This window comes from Fulmarus glacialis, unplaced genomic scaffold (assembly GCF_000690835.1).
Source record: "Fulmarus glacialis isolate BGI_N327 unplaced genomic scaffold, ASM69083v1 scaffold49628, whole genome shotgun sequence".
Taxonomy (NCBI): Eukaryota; Metazoa; Chordata; class Aves; order Procellariiformes; family Procellariidae; genus Fulmarus; species Fulmarus glacialis.
Window position 1 is genome coordinate 122 of NW_009228697.1, and position 18623 is coordinate 18744.

An 18623-nucleotide genomic window follows, 5' to 3' on the forward strand; every position below is an offset into this window, starting at 1 on the left:
GGAAATGTAGCAAACTTGGTAAGGAGACTTAAATTAGTCTGGATTATACATCGAGCTGGATGGCGACTAGCTTAAAAACGAGGGTACACTGGTAAAAAGACAGCAAGCAGATAGGTAAGTGCAGGTGATCCCAAAGGATGGCAGTGGCCCTGGGAGGGCTCATGGACATTATAGTAGCCCCTTGGCACGATCAGCACAGATGCTGTTGGAGAAAGACAACTAAAGATGAGTTGGCCAGTGGATTGTTTTTTTCTTAGGTGGGGAGGAAAGAACGATACCACTGGAAGTTGCCCTGTCTTAACAGGGCAGATAGATGCCGTTTGTTGCCCTTCCTTGCTGCTGTCTTTGATAGCAGCTGCTAGGGGTGTGGTGTGTATCTTTGAGTCTGGAAGAGTTTTGTACATTAATTATGTATAGGTGTGGCTATTTTGTAAATAAAATTGCTGAATAGAACCTGCATAGAAGAGAGATGTGAAAATTCATGAGTTATAACCTATAATAAAGGAATATTCAGCCAAACCACCAAATTGGCTTGCTGTGTGATAAATCTGTTGGGCGCTTTCAACGTCAAGAAAACGTACTTCATTTTATAGTTCTTATTTTTCCTTTGTGTTCGGGGAGCTGCAACAGTTACTGCTTTGTGCGGGGATGCTTTGTCAGAGAGTGCTGCACACGCGTTTGTGAAATAAAGTGTGAGCCCTGAAGAGCTCAAGTAAAAATCTGGGAATAAGATTTAACTGTTGTTTTAGAACCAGTAGAGGGAGCACCACATTCTTTTTTTTAAAAGGAAAAACAACATGGTTTGCAAAATTCTTGGGGATTTACATATAATCCACACATGCAGACTTTGGTTGAAAGTTTTACTTATTTGATGTCTGAGAATAGACTTGGATATTAATAGTACTGTGTGAGAATGTTTGTCAATTTTACTTTGCTGTAGTAACTTTTTTTAAACATTCTCTTTGAAGCCAACATGTCTCGAGAGACTGGAAGTGAAGCGCAGCAGTCTCAAGGTGCCCAACAGTCACAGAGTGGTACCAGTTCTTCTTCCAGTGGGTCACAGAGTACTAGTCAGTCTTCCTCAAGTTCTGGGACCCTCAGTTCTTTGGACACTGTTCCCACTCAGGAGCTTCCGTCGATCCCTGAGGACCAGGAATCTGAAGAGCTTGTTTCTCAGCCTTGGGGTCGACTCTTTGCACTTGGAAAAGGTTTCAGCAATTGTGGTATGTGCGTACTGTAATAAGCCTATTGGTGCATTTGTAGTACCTCAGAAAAGTTTTGAGCGGCTTGGTAGAGAGCAGTGTCTTTTCATTTTCAAATTAACTACAAGCAAATATAAGTATAAGCTTGCAACTTTTGCAATAATGTTCTATTTCGTACTATATCCCAGTGTTTATACTGAGTACCCAGATACACAGCTTGCATACACTTAGAGGAATTCTGGGGTATTCATGTTCTTTGTTACTTGCTTCATTTTTCCATTTCATAATTTATTTTGTTTATATATTGTACGAGTCTCTCTGTATTGCTGAAGGTGAACTGAAAACTCTACTATTACTGAAGAGGGTAAAATTACTAAAATATTTACAAGGTGTTGATAATGCGTGGTGCTTTGTCTGAATTAAGACAAATAAACTTGATTGTGTAAGAAGAATCTTGTCTTTGTTACCTTACTCATTACCATTTGGCATCATTCTGTAGTGCCATAGTTAATAACTTCCTGCAATTTTGTGTTCTCATTCTGCTTTACTTTCCCCTTCTCTACAGACTGTGTGAATGATGAATACTGGTTTGGAAGAGACAAAAGCTGCGATTACAGTTTTTCTAAGCTAGGATTGTCTGAGACTGGCTTCTACCAAAACTATAGCAAGAAGCATTTCCGAATTTTCAGGGTAGGTGCTAAAAAGGTTAATTGTCTTTTTCTATCTTGGCATAATTGAAAAAGATTGACTTTGGTGGGGCAGATCCTAAAGAAATCAAAGTTAAAGTACCTTCAGTGTTGACTCCTTTAACAAGACTCTTGGCAGTGCTCCATTAAGCCAGTTTATGAAATAACCTCAGTAGTCTGATTTCCTGAGCCAACAATAGTAAATTTCTATAGTCTGTCATGTCTTTACAGTAAAGTCATTTTTTCTCTACTGTTATCTTCCCGTTTTTTTTCTCTTTGAGGAAATGGGTCCAAAAAATTCCTATGTTGCCTACATTGAAGACCACAGTGCAAATGGAACTTTTGTTAATAGAGAGCTCGTTGGAAAAGGGAAGAGGCTTCCACTGACTCACAACTCTGAAATTGCACTGTCTATACAGACTAATAAGGGTAAAATGTGCTATAACATAAGTAGGTTCTTTATGTGTTGACCAAGAGGTCGTTTCTGCAGTGATTTGAATGTGTTTCTTGCAAGCTGAGCTTCTTCATGAATGCTGTTAAAAGACAGCTATGAGTTTTAGTACTCGCATAAAAATTATCCGTATCCACCTCAACCCTAGAAAAAAACCTGAAAAAAGAAAATTTAAAAGAAGCTGCATCAGGAACCACCTTACTAGAGTATAAACTTTTATAGTTGCTTTCCTATTTTTGAAACACTTTTGTGCTTCAGTAGCTGTGTATGTGGTGGTGGGAACAGGGGAAACAGACTATTCAACGGAAGTTGAAAAAAACCCAGGTACTTACCAAATGCTGGAATAATAATTAACCCTCTTAAAAATTAGCAGGGTTGGGGGTTTGTTTCTTTGTCTTTGCTTTTCCACTAAGATGCTGTCTTCCTGATTGTCGCTTCTCTTTGTTTCCTGCTGTGACATTGAAATTCTTGCCTATTTTGTTCTTAAACATAGTGTTAATTAAGTACTGTTGTGAAGTTAATACCAAAGATGTCAGTTTTCAGTAATAAGATCACCTTGCTAACCCATAGCTGATGTAATTTATAGCATCAATTAACTTTTTTATGTATTTATGTTTTTCTTCTAGCAGGCAGCTTATTCTTAGTTATGTGGTTGACTATAAAAACTCGGGAGGCATTGTTGTTCGTTATAACAAATTTTTAAAGGTAATAACAGGAAAATGATATCCACTCATCTTCCTAGTGTTTGTATTTTCTGATCTTATGGTGGATGATCAGTTGGTGTTTCCTAGAGAATTCAGAGACAAATATATCATGTCAAAGACTTTGGGAAGGTAAGTATCCTTCTTCCTGCAGTATTAAGCATTAATTTTGTTACCGTTTTCAGTACCTTGTGCTGGAATTATTACCAGTGTTAATTGAGCTGCTGTTTTGGGGGAAAAAAAAAAGAAAAAAAAAAAAGATAAAAAAAAAAAGATAACACCTGAGTAAACCTGAGTTCTTTACAACAGCTTAAACAGGAATTTTGGCTTTATTCCTGTAATTGGCTTGGGTTTTGTAAGCTACCATTAATTGAGAAACCCAGTTTTTTTTTCTCTAGAAGAGAATAAAGTCTGTCCATTCTTAACAAGTTTTAAAATTTTGTATATTAATTTACTCAGTTACTGGCAGTAGAAGGAAGAGCTTTATGTCAGAATATAGCTTTCTACAACATCACTGTTGAGGGCCTTCAGACAGAAGGGGAAAGAAGTGTTTTCAGGAAACAGGAGAGAGGCTATCTTACGTGGATGCTATTTTTTTTATCTTTTGGAAAAAGATGGTCAGTGAAGAGTTTTTGGAGGAGAATGGTTAAGAGGAAACAAATCCGAGTGCAAAATACAAGGATTTCTTTCTGTAATATAATTGCTACTCGGTAAAAATAAAAGTGTTGTCATACCTATTCTTCAGATTTGTGCAGTCGAGTGTTGAGAGAACTCTTCACTAGGTTCTCTTCTCTTAAATGCATTTGTGTGATGGAACTCTGACAGAGCTTGGTATTCACTGGTACCCTTTGTACAAACAGATTAGTCACTCTACATATTTACTCTTGCATTTTTGAATGGGCGGCCCTTGACATCACTTGCTATTTAAACAGACTTCCTAGCTATTGAATGCTTTCTGAGAAAGTTTTGACAACATGCCGTATTCAGAAAGTTAGAAAGCAGCAGCCTCAAATTGTGTGTAATCCAATGCTTTCATTTAATTTGTCTATACTTGTTATGCAGATTTTTGAAAAGTGTTTGTAAGCATTAACATAGCTGTGCTTTTATGTTAGCGGTGCCTGTGGAGAAGTCAAACTCGCATTTGAGAAGAGCACTTGTAACAAAGTTGCAGTAAAGATAATCAATAAACGGAAGTTTATGACAAGTGGTATTAGAGACGCAGTAAGTATTTTTTTTTTTGTTTGCCTGTCTTTTGGCCATCTTGCAGTGGTCCTGGAATATTTGGTAACCTCTCTGACTCCCCAGCTTTCTTCAACTAAAGAGGATTTTCTCACTTAATGTCTTCTGTATGTAATTTCAAACTGCCTTTTGATCTTACAGAATCTATAGAATTCTGTAGAAAATGCTTGCTTTTATTCTTTGACCACATTTCATTATGTTCATAATTTAGGACTGTTTGTTAATGTGGTATATACAAAGGGTGGTGGGGAGTCTTGTGGGGTTTATCTCCTAAAATGCATCAGATAGGCACATCATAACCAGCAGAGTCTGACCAAAACTTTACAAACTCTGCTAATTTTGTTGTATTCTCCATCATAATACTTTTTAATAAAATCGTATGAAGCCTTTTGGGAAGGGCTTTTTATGTGTCTAGTCTTGTAGCAGAAGCCTGAATTTGAAGAACAACAAGCCAAGTGGCTTTACTCCAACATGAGAAAGAGATCCAAGCTTCATACATATTACTCTAATTTTATATAAGGGTTAGAGGCAAAAGTGCATGGAAGAAGGAGTTATGTAAGTTGTGCTGCTGTGGATTTACTAAAGTTAAATCAAGTTGGATTAACCTTATTAATTTATTTGATGAGAAAATGCACTTCAGAGCACTGATACAATATACAGAATCTGTTCAAACTGACAAAGTATTTCATAGGGTACTGTATAGGAAACTACTAGTTGATCTGGAAAATATTTTTGTAAAGACAAAAATTCTAAGGTAGAAAAGTAGCTGGCTGAGGACAGGATGCCAGGGGCTTCAGTGGGAGTGGAATTAGTTACTAATGGAAGTTTTGAGAATTTGTCTTGAGATTAGTCTTCTGTACTATTACAATTAGAGATCATGGCACAAAAAATGGGAATATACTAATTCAACTCTTTGGCACTGACCCAAAGTCTCTGTTGACAGGAAAGGAAGATTGCAGTATCATGTATGAAGAACTGATACTTTTGTATGCTGGAGTAATAGAAGTTAGATAATGTTTAATAGTGCAAGATTGTACACTTCAAGATCAGTGGCAATTTCTGCTATAATCTGCACTTTTCCTATTTCAGAGGAGGAGGTAGATATAGTTATTTGCAGATGAATATGTGACATCAATGTGATTGAAAATTGCAAAATGCAATTTTGGAACATTTCTAATAAATACAATAATTTCTAATTAATCTAATAAGGATTAAGAAATGCTGTTATGAATTATAATTATTAAGACATGCCATTGTACAAAACAGAGATAGGACTACATCTGAAATGTTGTGTACGGATTTGATCGTGTGTGTTCAAAGATGATTGATTTGGATTGGAAGAAGAGCAAAAAAAATGTGCTGGATTGATTTCATGAGTTGAGCCTAAGCCACAGATTAAAAGAATCTGTTTATGTTATCTCGCAAAATAAAGGCTAGGAGAGAGTAGCATTTAATTTTAGGGTTAGCCCATATAGAAAGCATCTTGGAGGGAGGAAGGCTGTTTAAAGGACAATACTGATAGATACTCACCAAGATTTTTTTTTTTTGTAGTTTGGAAATTAGGTGGAGATTTCTAACCTGCAGTGAAATGACATGTCTGAAGCAATATCTTGGTACAGATACTGAGAGCAGGCTGTTCATTTAATTCACTGACGGCACCTGATTAGTTTATGGAAAAAGATTATATGTTATGGTCACTTAAAGTAGCAAGGGACATGAAACGATAGCTTTTCTGGTACTGTCTCTTATTTCTGATGTGTCTTATTCCAGAACAGCACTGTCTTACCCAATATGATATTTGATTCTTTTAATAGAACCCAGCTTTCAATATCAATACAGAAATTGAAATTTTGAAGAAAATAGATCATGTGAGTGTTACTGTACATTTTTATTCCTTTTTACTGCCTACGTACTTCTGTAGTTCACTGACCTTAGTGTAGTAACTAAAGATCAATTTTATCTGTTTAGAAAATATGTTAAAGGATGCATATAATTTTTCTTGTAAATAAGTCTATTGAACACTTCTTTTTTCTTCTTTTAAGTATACTATGTCTTTACGGATTTGAGGTTTTAAAGCCTTGAGTAACTGAGACGTAAATTTGAGAAGAAACTTCACAGGAGAAATTTCAACCTGAACCATTGTTGTAGAAATCTTTCCTTGATGCATGTTTTTGTAAATACTGCCAGATAACCAAATATAAAGATTAGATTCCTCTGGCAATTTTTTGAATTTGTATCCCCTCTTTCCCCTGCATCCCCCCCGCCCTGCAAAAGGCATTTCTTTTACTTATGTTAAGTAGAAACTTTGCATAGCTTAATGAACTTTCCCTTGCTTCCCAATGTACTATTGCGTATAAAGAAAATACTGAGGGTATGGTAACTCACAACTGGAAAAAATAAGGATACTTGTTGAGCTGTAGTCACCGCACGGGTTGAATGTTTTTGTGTGTGGAGGGACGGGGGAAGAAGACAACAGACTTGAATACTAAGTGTTTGCCAAAGCCTGGGGCGCTAGTCAGTTGTGTTAAGTGTTAGTTTAACTGGCACGGTTGAAATCATACTGAACTAGGAACTTTAGGATGGTAAACTGTTGATAATGTTAGTTTTTACAAATGATTCTACTTTTTTGTGTGTGTCCATTTGTATTCCCTTTTTTATTAGCCTTGCTTAATCAAGATCAAAAACTTCTTTGAAGCAGAGGATTACTACATTGTTTTGGAACTGTAAGTAACTTGTTTGAAAGTAAATGCATAAAATGAAATATTTTTTGTAGCTGCAAAGAATGTGTCGTTCTGAAGTCAGGTGTGGTGGTTTTTTTTTTGTTCATTTGTTTTGTTTTGTTTTTCTTTTGCTGGCCTCCACTCTTCTCTGAAACCTCTGTAAAATTAGGAACTAGGATAACCAGGAGAGTAATCCTTCTACGCTTTGAAGGCACTTAGTGCCTGGATAGTTGCCCACTATGCTGCTGTTGTGGATTGCTGCCACTTTTTTGATTTTGAGCTTGTAAGAGGAGGCTGATTAAAAATCTTGTAACACCTCCCAGTGAAGAGTCAGGAGATAAGGCCTAATTCAGCAGTGCGTGCGCTGTGTTTAGGATGTTGCTCACTCATTTTCAGAAATATATTCCTTCTCTGTAGCCAAAATAGCCAAATGTTTTGGTCTCAGTCTTGTCTAATGAGATGAATCTTTTGGAAGTAATGTATTGACTTGTTACCTGCATTTGTTTTAGGATGGAAGGAGGAGAATTGTATGACAGAGTGTCAAGGCCAATCAAGATGAAAGAAGCTACCTGCAAGTTGTATTTTTATCAGATGCTGCTGGCTGTAAAGGTACATAATCATGAATTCTACCAAGTAAAATATGGTTATGCACATGAATGTCAGTCAGATGAATTTTTCTGTCATTTGTAACTTCTGAAACCTGTGCAAGCAATCAGCACAGCACTCTTTAAGAAGTTGGTTTAACAAGATTCTTTAGCTCAGTGCAGCCAAAGAGCATTAAAACACTTACTTATTAAAAACAGGGACTAAAGTAATAATACAGGCTGTGCTCGTTGATGGCAGGATTATCATGTGAGACTTTCAGTAGTATGTGGGCAAAGAGTCATCAGTGTAGTAGCCTTCAAAAAAAATTAGTGATCAGATGCTTTACTGTGCACTGCTGAATAAGCATTTCAGTTCAGCAGACAACAGATTAAGACTACTTTAACAGATCTCAAATACTGAATATTGAGTCCTTAGATAAATTTCTTCTAAATTCATGAAATGGTAAGCATATTTTATTAGTAACTTCTGCAAGATTGTTTTCTATGTCAGACGTAATTTTCTGGACCTGAATATGCTTTCAGATCAATTCTTTTCCTTTTTATTTTTGACTCAATTTTAATATCTTGCAACTGCCAAAAATAGAAACTTAACAGTTGTTCTGCAGTAGGTATTAATAACTAATAAACCTAGAATTATTTTCCTCATTAGTGAGTAAACTATTGTATTTTTCCCCAATTCTCATTTTTGGGACAGCCACTCCTATAATAACAGTGGTGTCATTACCTTCTACTTCATAATGATTCTATGTCTTCAGATACAATGAAGAAAAGCTTCCTTCGGTGTAAATGTGAAGACATCTCTAGTACGTATTTTGTACTACTAGTTAGAATAAATGTTGTTCCTAGTTTTAACACAAACTTCATTGTATCTTAATATATAAGTCACTTATGACTGAACTTTGATTCTTGCTTGCTGTCAAACGTTCTCCTAATGAAGCTAGAAGTCTGTTCTCAGATTTGGAGCCAGTAGAAAACTGGATAGTAGACTTGCATGTCGACTTCAGAACTACAGATAAGGGAACAATTCTACACTTGCCTCAAGGAAGTAACTTTTTTCAAAATCCTTTGTATATTTAAGCTGATGTTGATCTTATATCTCCCCCTTAGTCAGTTTTCCTAGTTACATCACCAGGTTTTTGAACCATTTTTCAGCCTCCAGCTCTTTGATGACTGAGGTGTTTTTTAAATGTCTACTATTACTCAGCAGTGTGAGGACTGGTGAACTTCACTGTCTTTGCAAACTGAAATGTGGACTTACATTTAAGAGTGTATGATCATATGATAATAATGACTAAAAGAAAGGAGAGAGAGAGATGGAAAACCAGAATTCCTACACAGGCAACATAGAACTTTGGTCTTCCTTAGTTCTGTTGCTTTTATTGAGATGAAGAAAGAAGTATAGCTTTCCAGTGAATGGGAATAATGGAACACCTTGCCAGGTCTACATACTGTGCTTGCATTGAGATTTGACATTTGAAGCATAATGGTTTTTAAGGTTGTTTTTTTTCATTTGATTTGGTGTCGTTGTTTTTTTTTTTTTAAGAAGAGAGATTCATAAGTTGTATAGCTTTAAATGTATGCATGCCTCTTACACAACCATTTCAGTTATCCTGCCATTGCTATATGAAAAATTGGAAAGCTTACATTTAAAAAAAGTTAATAGTCTGTTTTTCTTTGATTGTATATGTCTAGTATCTTCATGACAATGGAATTATACACCGAGATCTAAAGCCAGAGAATGTGCTACTTTCATCTTCTGAAGAGACTTGTCTTATAAAGGTAAGGAAACTTACATTTCTTCTTGTTCATTTAAAATTTGGGAGTATTCCTTCCCATTCTTGTCAATATTTAGTTAAACATAGCAAAAAAAAAATTATTGAATTAGTCGTACAAACTAGGAAGTAACTTAAAACGTTGAGGGTTTTTTTTTCATAATTTTAATTTTACTTTTGTGGATATTTCAACTCATACACTTACCTAAGAACAACTGAGAAATGTTGTGCTTGTATAGCACTTAATTGAGTACACAACTTCAAATGTCGACACTTTTTTTTTTTCAATAAAATCTAAATTATTGAATTACAGACAACATTTCCATAAATATCCAGGCTGTATGGTGACAGTTTGATTTTTTTTGTTGTTGTTTTTGTTGTTGTTGTTTTGGGTTTTTTTTGAGGGGGCTAGGTTTGGGGTTTTTTGGGGAGTGTTTTTTGTGGGTGTTTTTTTTTTCCCCAGATAAAGCATTGAATAGATTTGCCTGCTAAACTGCTTATTTTTCAAGTAATCTCTTCTAATAAGCTACAATTCCTTTATTCTGTGGTTGTTCATTTATATGCAAATCTGAGAGTACTTTTTGCTAGTGTAAAGTGTGATCCTCTGTCATATTTCTCCCTACTCCTCCTCTCCTGTTCTCAGTTGTTGTTTACTGAATACTTAATAACTTTTGGGGTAAATTTTGTTCATAGTCATGTACTGGAACTGACTTGGAAGGAAGAAACTTAATGTTACGTCCTGATGTATGTTGACAATATGGTATGTTCTAGTACAGTCAATCCTAATATGTAATGTGGTGTAACCATTTTTAAATACAAGATTACAGATTTTGGACAATCCAAGATTCTTGGAGAAACTTCTCTTATGAAAACATTATGTGGTACTCCCACTTATCTTGCTCCTGAGGTTCTAAATTCACTTGGGACTGCTGGATACAGCCGAGCTGTGGACTGCTGGAGTTTAGGAGTTATTCTTTTTGTATGGTAAGATATTGTGTAGATGCTACCTTCATTGGGCAGTCACTGACATACATGGCTCGAGACTTGGCAACTTCAGTATCTTTATTAGGAAGTGAAAGCGTGTGTTTAAAACTATATATGTGTAAAAGACGTTATAATAGCAGATGCTTTAAAATGTGTGATTTTAGTGTTTCATTCGCTATGACAAAATCTGTGTTATTTAACTTGTTTTCTTCTTTTATATAGCTTGTGTGGATATCCACCATTTAATGAGCAAAATACTCAACTATCTCTGAAAGATCAAATCACTCGTGGAGTATACACGTTCATTTCAAAAGAATGGAAGCATGTGTCAGACATGGGTATGACTCCATTACAGTGGGTAGCAGAATATCTAGCTCTTTTCTTGTTTTTGTTTTCCTTTAACTTCCTTTCAGCTGTACGGCACATTTCATCTTGATATGTTTAGTTTTTAAAGTAGTCTCTTAAAAATGTTTTTGGTTTTTTTTTAAGTTCAAAGTTGAAACATTAGAAAGAGCAGATGCATTTTCATTGAAGAGATTTCTTAGTAATATTTAGCTTTATTAACTACAGAAGTATAGAGCTTGTGGGCACATACATTTGTTTTTCCTCTTTTCACTTTTTCTTCTGACTTTATCAAGCTGGTCTACAAACTTTGCCTTGCTCAAAGATTCTTCAAGTGTTGAATGAAAAATGCCAGGAATTTAAGGGATATGAGTTAGAATTCCAAGGGAGAAATATTAGAGTAATTTCATGGTGCTAGTCTTTGAGCTTAAAATATCAGCTACATTTGTGGAATCAACTATTAAGTTTGGCTCACTCTAAGCTAAGTAGTCTGCAAAACTAACTGAGTTTTTCCATAGCAAACTAAAATGATAGTTACTGTCTGCATGCTTTTCTTCTTCAGGACATTTTATATGCACAAAATAATTGTAGTATTTGCCTTGGACACTCCTTTGTATGTGCAGAGAAGTTTCTAATAAATGATGTGATCATTCTTTTTTGAATAAACTTACCAAATATAACTCTTTCCTGAATTATTTGAAGCTTATTCAATAATAAGTCAGGCATATATGAGAATGGAAATTATGTTAACGTTGTACTTAGTCCTAATGGTATGTGTTACAGAATAATCAGATACAATGAAAAGTAAATCTTGCCAAAATCCCTTTATGGGAGATTTGGAGTCATAAAATATGACATAAATGCTATATTTTTCACAGCACTTATTAAGCAGTTTCCTAAAAAAATAGAGTTTATGTGATTATGTTGAGCATACATATGTATGTCTTGTCTCTTCTTTCCCATCTTCGCAGCTGGATGATCTGCTTTCCAAGACACCATAAACCAGGAAACTAAATTAAGCTGTCTTTGCTTGGCCACAGTAACACGGAAGCTTTTAGGAAAGTGCTGAACTTCCTGTGCATGCTCAGAACATAAATTGTGGACATGCTCAGAATATCTACTTGTAATTTTGTATTACTGAAAAGTGTTGAATCATGTGCATGTGAAGGAAAAATGGTTACAGTCTGCAGCCCTCCCTATGCATTGAAAAAAGAAAAGTGATCTGCCCAGCCAGTATTTTGGGGCATTGTCTGAAGTGTTGTAAGACACATTATTGCTCATAGCTTTGGTGTATGCATATTGCAGAACTTATTTTTAGGTAATGAATTTATTGATCGTATGCCAACTAACTCTTTTTATTATCTTAGCTCTGGATCTTGTGAAGAAGCTGTTAGTAGTGGATCCAAGCAAACGTCTTACAACAGAGGAAGCCTTAGAGCATCCTTGGCTTCAGGTAGGAATTGAGTCTTAACTGAAGTACAGCAAAGCTGGGTTGTTCTGGGGATGCAAAGCTGGGTTTTTCTGGGGATAACTTCTTGATGTAAATTCAAAGGCAGTTCAATAGCCTGAATGTTATGAGGTTTTGTTGATACAGTGTAATTTGCTTCCGCAAGGAAGCAGGGAAACACTGACTACTCTGGTCACCAGAGATGTAATGCGTGCCTGATCCCGCTTCTGTATATACCATAAAAGGGATACAATGATGGGCAATGAGAGCTTCAATTCTTCAGCTTCATGGGAGTAACAACTGTTATCTTAAGTCAGAGCTGAAGTCTGCCTGTCCATAAGTTGTCTCTGACAGCAGCCAGCAGAAGAGCAACTGTCATCTGGTGCTTCTCATGGGCATGCACTGCCGCCTGCCTGCCAGCTGGCTATACAGTATCTGCTGGCTGCTGTAAGACCAGAGAGATTCTGCTGCCTACTCACAGAAAGAGAATAGAGAAAGAAAAGGCCATATGTCTAGAAATTATTGTTTGTTTTACTGGTATTGTCAATGACATGTAGGAAGAGGAGCCATCAGATCCCAACCTGTAGGATGATATTGGCCCAGATACTGTAGCCACCACTTTCCTGTTGGAAAACTGAACCAAACAGAGTGAGCGTCTTGAACAGACTGCTTCCATGTGTCTCCATTGGAAGCAAGATGATCTTGGAGCACCTTGTTGTGTGTCAAAGCCTTTGTGGGATGGAGCCTTCTCTTTTCTTGCGGTATACAGAACAGAGTTGCTTCTTTGCTCTCCCAACAAGCAAATGCTGTCTCTGCAGCACACAGATTTTCTTATTTTTCTGTTCTCCTTGTCTTTTCCTCTTGCAATGGCAACTAGACTCCCTGTTGTTTTTCAATGTGTTTATTTTCTTGGCCCCTGTCCCTGGCAAAGCCTTCATTAGCTTTTACAGCATGGTATGCTTTCTTGGTCCTTCAGTTCCATGGTCCTTTTCAACTGTTTTTGCTGCTATTTGTAGTCTTCTAGCCTTGCCTGATGCTGTCCAGTGCCTTTTCCCACCCTAAACACATCTTTGCTTGATGTCCCTTTTAATTTGACTTCTCCTTTGCCCTTCACCTTGTCATGAAGTCTCCATATGTAGGTTTTACCTTGCCACATCACACACTTTTCTGCCAGAGAGAAAAAGGAATCGGTAACTTCTCTTCTCCAAAGTGGCCACACTATCCTTAGTTTTATGGCTGTTGCCTTTTCCGTTTATTATCTGGATAATGCATCGTCTTTGTGACTTAACTAACAGCACTGCAGCTCACATGACTTTGTATACCTGTCTGCACAGGCTGAGGGCATTTCTCAGCCTTGACCAATTTGATTACCTCCTGATGCAGCCTGACCCATGCTAGAATGTGTCTTATTGCTAACTGTCAGGACCCTTGGCAACAGCCATAAGAACTTGTATAGGAGAACTTTTTGTTCTCTTGGTCTCATGATCTTTATTACATTGTCATATAATAAAGGTGGCTCAAAGCAGCTTGGGTCCTTGCCAAGTGATGTAATTCTTTCAGACTAAATCTGCAATATCTCATGGTTGATGCATCTTCAGTAACCTCTATTCAGGTAAGGGAGAAGGACTCAGATTCCATAATTTGTCCACCTGTCCAGCTGGAAGAAGGCGTTTCACAGTTTGTATGTTCACTATTCTGTGGTTATCCCATGGATGTTTGACTCTGGATCATGTTTTATAGGCATTGTAGAGTACTGAAGAGTTCTGTCAAACTAAACTAGATTCTGTTCCAGCCTATCACCTTTAGCTAAGTAGTATGTCAGGACTCCTGCAGTCCTGTCATCTCTGGCCTTTCCATCAAAACAGCTGTTTTTTCTTTGTGGGAGGAAGATGAAACTGATTTTGATGTTAAGAGAATCAGAATTCAGTGGTCCTAATGGTAAATACCAACAATGACCTCCTCATGGTCTCTGCTTGGGAAGAATTGGAATAGGTAGAGCTTGCAAATATCTGCTTGGGTCAACACTAGATTAGTGGTTGAGCACAAATGATAGGTACAGTTCTTTCTACTTCTGTGTCATGCCATGCAGTAAGTTGCAAGTCTGTTGCTCTATCTAATGCCAGCTTTTCTGTCACTAATTCTTCCCCACCAGCCAGTTGGCTTCTGCTGGAAGATGTGGTGCCAGCTCAACAGCAGAGATTGACAAGCCCCTCTGTCTTTATTTTTGTTGGAGGGTACTGGTATTAATCTGCTCCTTTCCATACTCTGGTCCTGCTTCAACACCCTTTGTATGCCTCCATGACCTGCTCTGAATTTAATGGAAAATCCTGGATCTCTGGAATTCTTTCTCAGAAAACAAAGCCCAGTCTGCATCTGTAGCTAGTCTGTGCTTTCAAATTTTTAGTCCCTGCAGAGAGGGCTGCAAAAAAAGCATGGAGTATTCTGCTGAATACTTTCTTTTAATACAACCAGCAGCTTCTGCATCCTTTCTGAGACACCTCTTCTCAGAACTCTTTAACATCTGAGAATTAAAATGTGTTTTTTAGAGACCAAGTCTGATTGTGGTTCTGATAGGATGGACCTCCTCCTTTGAGCATTGTAACAGAGCCCCTCTTCCTCATCTTGTTTGTGTGGGCAGGCAGTGCAGAATCTTGCAGAGTTTGTTTCTGGCAAGTGTCCAGGACTACTATGTTCTTACTGTGATGAGTATGAATAAGCGTCACTGGTTTGGGAACCTTCTGAGTAGGAGGTGATGGTTTCCCTGCCTCCTGTTACAGTCTAGTTAGGTTTGTGAGAGGTAGTCTTTAGGTGGTCTTTTATTAATTTTGGCACGCCAGAGGTGACCACTGGGCCTATGAGCTTTCCTAGATATTTTTGCTTGAGGAGGCTGAAGAAAGTCACCCAGCCTACCTCTGAGCCACACAACAGGTTCTATTTACTCATGCTGAGCACAATGCTATTCATATTCTCCCACTGGGAACTGTGTCTGGTTTCAGATGCTTAGGTAAAGAGCATAAGAAACAGGGTGGAAGCAAGGGAGTATCACTCAGTGCTCAACAGCTGGCGGCTTCCTGAGACAGAAAATGCATTTGGATGACTGTTTTTAAGTCATTAACTTGTCCTAATTATACTGCTGGGCAACAGAAAATTCTTCCTGTCATTCCTGGATTTTACTACTGTAGTTTTGTGTGTAACTTTTACAGTGAGTTAATCGGATATAGATTCTTACATTTAGATTATATTTCTGAGCAGGAAGTGTTATTGATAAGCCATGGTACACTGATTTTAAGAATCGCTGGTATGCGTAATGGGAAAGGGGAAATATATGACAGTGATGTAGACAAGCTAAGAATTTGAGATATTTCAGTATGTAAACTCAAGGTGTTAGCATCTTGATTATATATTCCCTTTAGGGATACCTCTTAGTGTTATGTTTAATTTTGAAGACAGGACAAAACGTTTCAGAAAACATCATACCCGGAAATCCAAATGTCATCTAGCATTCAGATGCCATTCTTTAAACTGTTTCCCTTCATGGGCTGTTACTAAGAATATCAGTTGTTTATAGGTGATGTACACTGCCTGTTTGGAAGGCCAACATCCAATATGTTCAGTTCTAGATATCACACACGTTGAATACTACTACCAAAAGAGCTCCTTGAGTCCTGTTACTGTGAGTAGTGAGAAGGAGTTACTGGCTCCCCACTCCCTCTTGTGTTGTCTGTAAGTATTGTCTTTGAAAGTTAGTATGGAAAAACCACAACAGACGCATACTTTATGCATACAGCTAATGCCTGTTAGCCCTCTCTAAAGATTCTGGGTCCACTAGGGAATTTTTCAGATATTAAAGTCAGCATGTTCTCCAAACAAAACTTAATTTCTACAGCTTTATTTAAACCAGTAGTGCTTTTAAATTAGTGTTTTAAATACCTGTGCTGTTTACTCCATTCTTTGCTTAACACTTTAAAACTTCATGGGCTGCTTAAAGTTAAGTACTACTCAGTGGAGATGTCTTACCTGTATTTACCAGGTACTTAATAAAATATTTTTCAAAGGCATATAAACAATTAATTGCTGTTTCTGCCTCTGAAAACTTCACTGGGAGCTTTTGAATGGGAGAAGATTAGTTTGGTTGCATGCTGAAGAAAAATTCAAGTGTTTGTTATATAAATGGAAAAAATATTTATCTTATCTTACCCATCAACTCAAATGTAGCCACAGTCAAAACAGATGACGCTGGAAAAGAAAGACAAGTCCCAATTCTATATAGAATAAACTGCATGTTCACATCAAAGCCTTTTTGTAGCACTTAAGAACATATTTAAACCAAAAAAGGAGATACTGTGACACTCCATTGCTTAGAAAAAGAACCCCCTCTCCTGCCTTCACCCAAAAAACCCAGTCAAAACATTTGAAATCCTTTGGAGCTCAATGATCCTTATTTCTAATTGTCTCTAGCAGTGAATGTCCCATTCGCTTCTCTTGGAGCTTCCCAATCTTTGCTGTGATAATGGAACAAAATTATACAACCTGTTAGCTTCAGTCAGTTGTTTAGAATAAATGTCTGGTTTTGGTTCTAGATCAGTTGTTCAGTTGGTGAACACATAGTCACTGTTCAAAGCTCAGCCAAAGGAAATGATCTGTATTGAATCACTATGAGCAACATACTTCATTTAGTCCTGGGAAAGGTTTAAAGACCTGATTTCAGGTTTGGAAGTCTGATTTAGGGTTTGCAGTTAATCCATAGCAACCCATTCTAATAAAATTCCTGCAGGAGAAATTGCTGAAACTAGGGAATGAGATTTTCTTTTTAAAACAGGGAGTATACTATGTCAACTAAATGTCTTGTTTGCACTGATTTCCTGTTCCCTGAGGTTGCCCAGCATATACCAAGAGCACCCTGGTCATTGGCAGCTGAACCAGAATGAGGTTACATGCTAGCTTTTTCTCTTGAAACATGCCTGACTTTCTGCTAAACTAGCTTCTCTTAACAAAGGATCTCTGCTGCCCTTCCCTCCCCTGTGCTGTCGTCCTCTTAATGCTTCTACAGCCAGGCCTGTGTATGCGCAATTGAGACTAATAAGTCCACTTTCACAGTGCATCTCTCCCAGACACTTTCCTTCCACTAATAGCAGCTTCTGGCTTACCACTTGGGGTAAATAGAGAATGAACTGTACTATGCAGTGAACTTCTGTAGAGATATGAATGCTCTATTAATAATATAATATTTGTTGATAATCTTTTGGGTTTTCAAAAGGGAAGCTTCAGTGAAATGCTTGCCCAAATTCTGAATGTTTGCTTTCCAAATGTTTCAATTTACAGCCTTTAATATGTTCTATGGACTTACTTATGTTAAGGATAATTGTGGGATGCTTTTTAAGATAACGTTTTGTTTGCAAGTTTGGTGTGTGGGTTTGGTTTTTTTTTGTTTGTTTGTTTTTAGGGTATGGATGTTTTAGCTGGTTCTTCTCTACCTACTGTGTACAACAGGTTTGCTTTGCGGGAGGTGTGTGCAGTAATGAAAACTACCCAAATTTGGGATACTGATGAAGCTGAGCTAGTGGAAATGAAAATATGCTGTTAGAAAGGGAAGCCATTATGAGAACAAAATGTAAGACTATTAAAAAAATACTTGTTTTTCAAGAGTGACTAACTCTGTTTTGGTGAAAGCAGGCCCCAAGTCCTGATGAGGCCTCTTCTGATAAGGCTGACAAATTAATTAATGCACAAACTCCTAGCCTGTACGTTTTGTTCTTTCAGTGTTGTTATACTTTGTTGAATGATACTGCAAGTTCAGATTCTGCTTTACTAGTATTAGCTAAGTAGTTATTGAGGGGAAGCTGTTTCTTTGTAGAATGAAATAGAACTATTTTTTCTTACCAGCGCTGTACATAAACCACCTGTTCAAAATTCTACTGTGGAGCATATCAGAACCATAGAGTGGTTTGGGTTGGAAGGGACCTTTAAAGGTCATCTAGTCCAACCCCCCCTGCAATGAGCAGCACATCTTTCACTAGATCAGGTTGCTCAGAGCCCCGTCCAACCTGACCCTGAACGCTTCCAGGGATGGGGCATCTACCACCTCTCTGGGCAACCTGTTCCAGTGTTTCACCACCCTCATGGTAAAAAATTTCTTCCTTAGTCTATTAGTTTAAAACCCCTTGTCCTATCGCTATAGGCCCTATTAAAAAGTCTGTCCCCATCTTTCTTATAAGCCCCCTTTAAGTAATGAAAAGCTGCAATAAGGTCTCCCCAGAGCCTTCTCTTCTCCAGGCTAAACAACCCCAGCTCTCTCAGCCTTTCCTCACAGGAGAGGTGTTCCATCCTTCGGATCATTTTCATGGCCCTCCTCTGGACCTGCTCCAACAGGTCCATGTCTTTCCTGGGCTGAGGGCTCCAGAGCTGGACACAGTGCTCCAGGTGGGGTCTCACTGGAGCAGAGTAGAGGGGCAGAATCACCTCCCTCGACCTGCT

The 18623-nt window shown here is 37.5% G+C and overlaps 1 protein-coding gene across 1 annotated transcript in view; it reads left to right on the forward strand.

The window, feature by feature from the left end:
• Positions 1 to 972: 972 nt before the first annotated feature.
• CHEK2 (checkpoint kinase 2) overlaps positions 973 to 18623 on the forward strand; it is a 19377-nt gene continuing 1726 nt past the window's right edge. The window contains exons 1-12 of the mRNA XM_009583536.1: positions 973 to 1223; positions 1768 to 1892; positions 2170 to 2317; positions 3082 to 3172; positions 4153 to 4261; positions 6094 to 6147; positions 6941 to 7002; positions 7509 to 7608; positions 9297 to 9383; positions 10197 to 10360; positions 10583 to 10698; positions 12070 to 12155. Coding sequence (XP_009581831.1) covers positions 974 to 1223; positions 1768 to 1892; positions 2170 to 2317; positions 3082 to 3172; positions 4153 to 4261; positions 6094 to 6147; positions 6941 to 7002; positions 7509 to 7608; positions 9297 to 9383; positions 10197 to 10360; positions 10583 to 10698; positions 12070 to 12155 — 1392 coding nt within the window. The 5' untranslated portion in view covers position 973. The remainder of the gene's footprint in view (positions 1224 to 1767; positions 1893 to 2169; positions 2318 to 3081; positions 3173 to 4152; positions 4262 to 6093; positions 6148 to 6940; positions 7003 to 7508; positions 7609 to 9296; positions 9384 to 10196; positions 10361 to 10582; positions 10699 to 12069; positions 12156 to 18623) is intronic.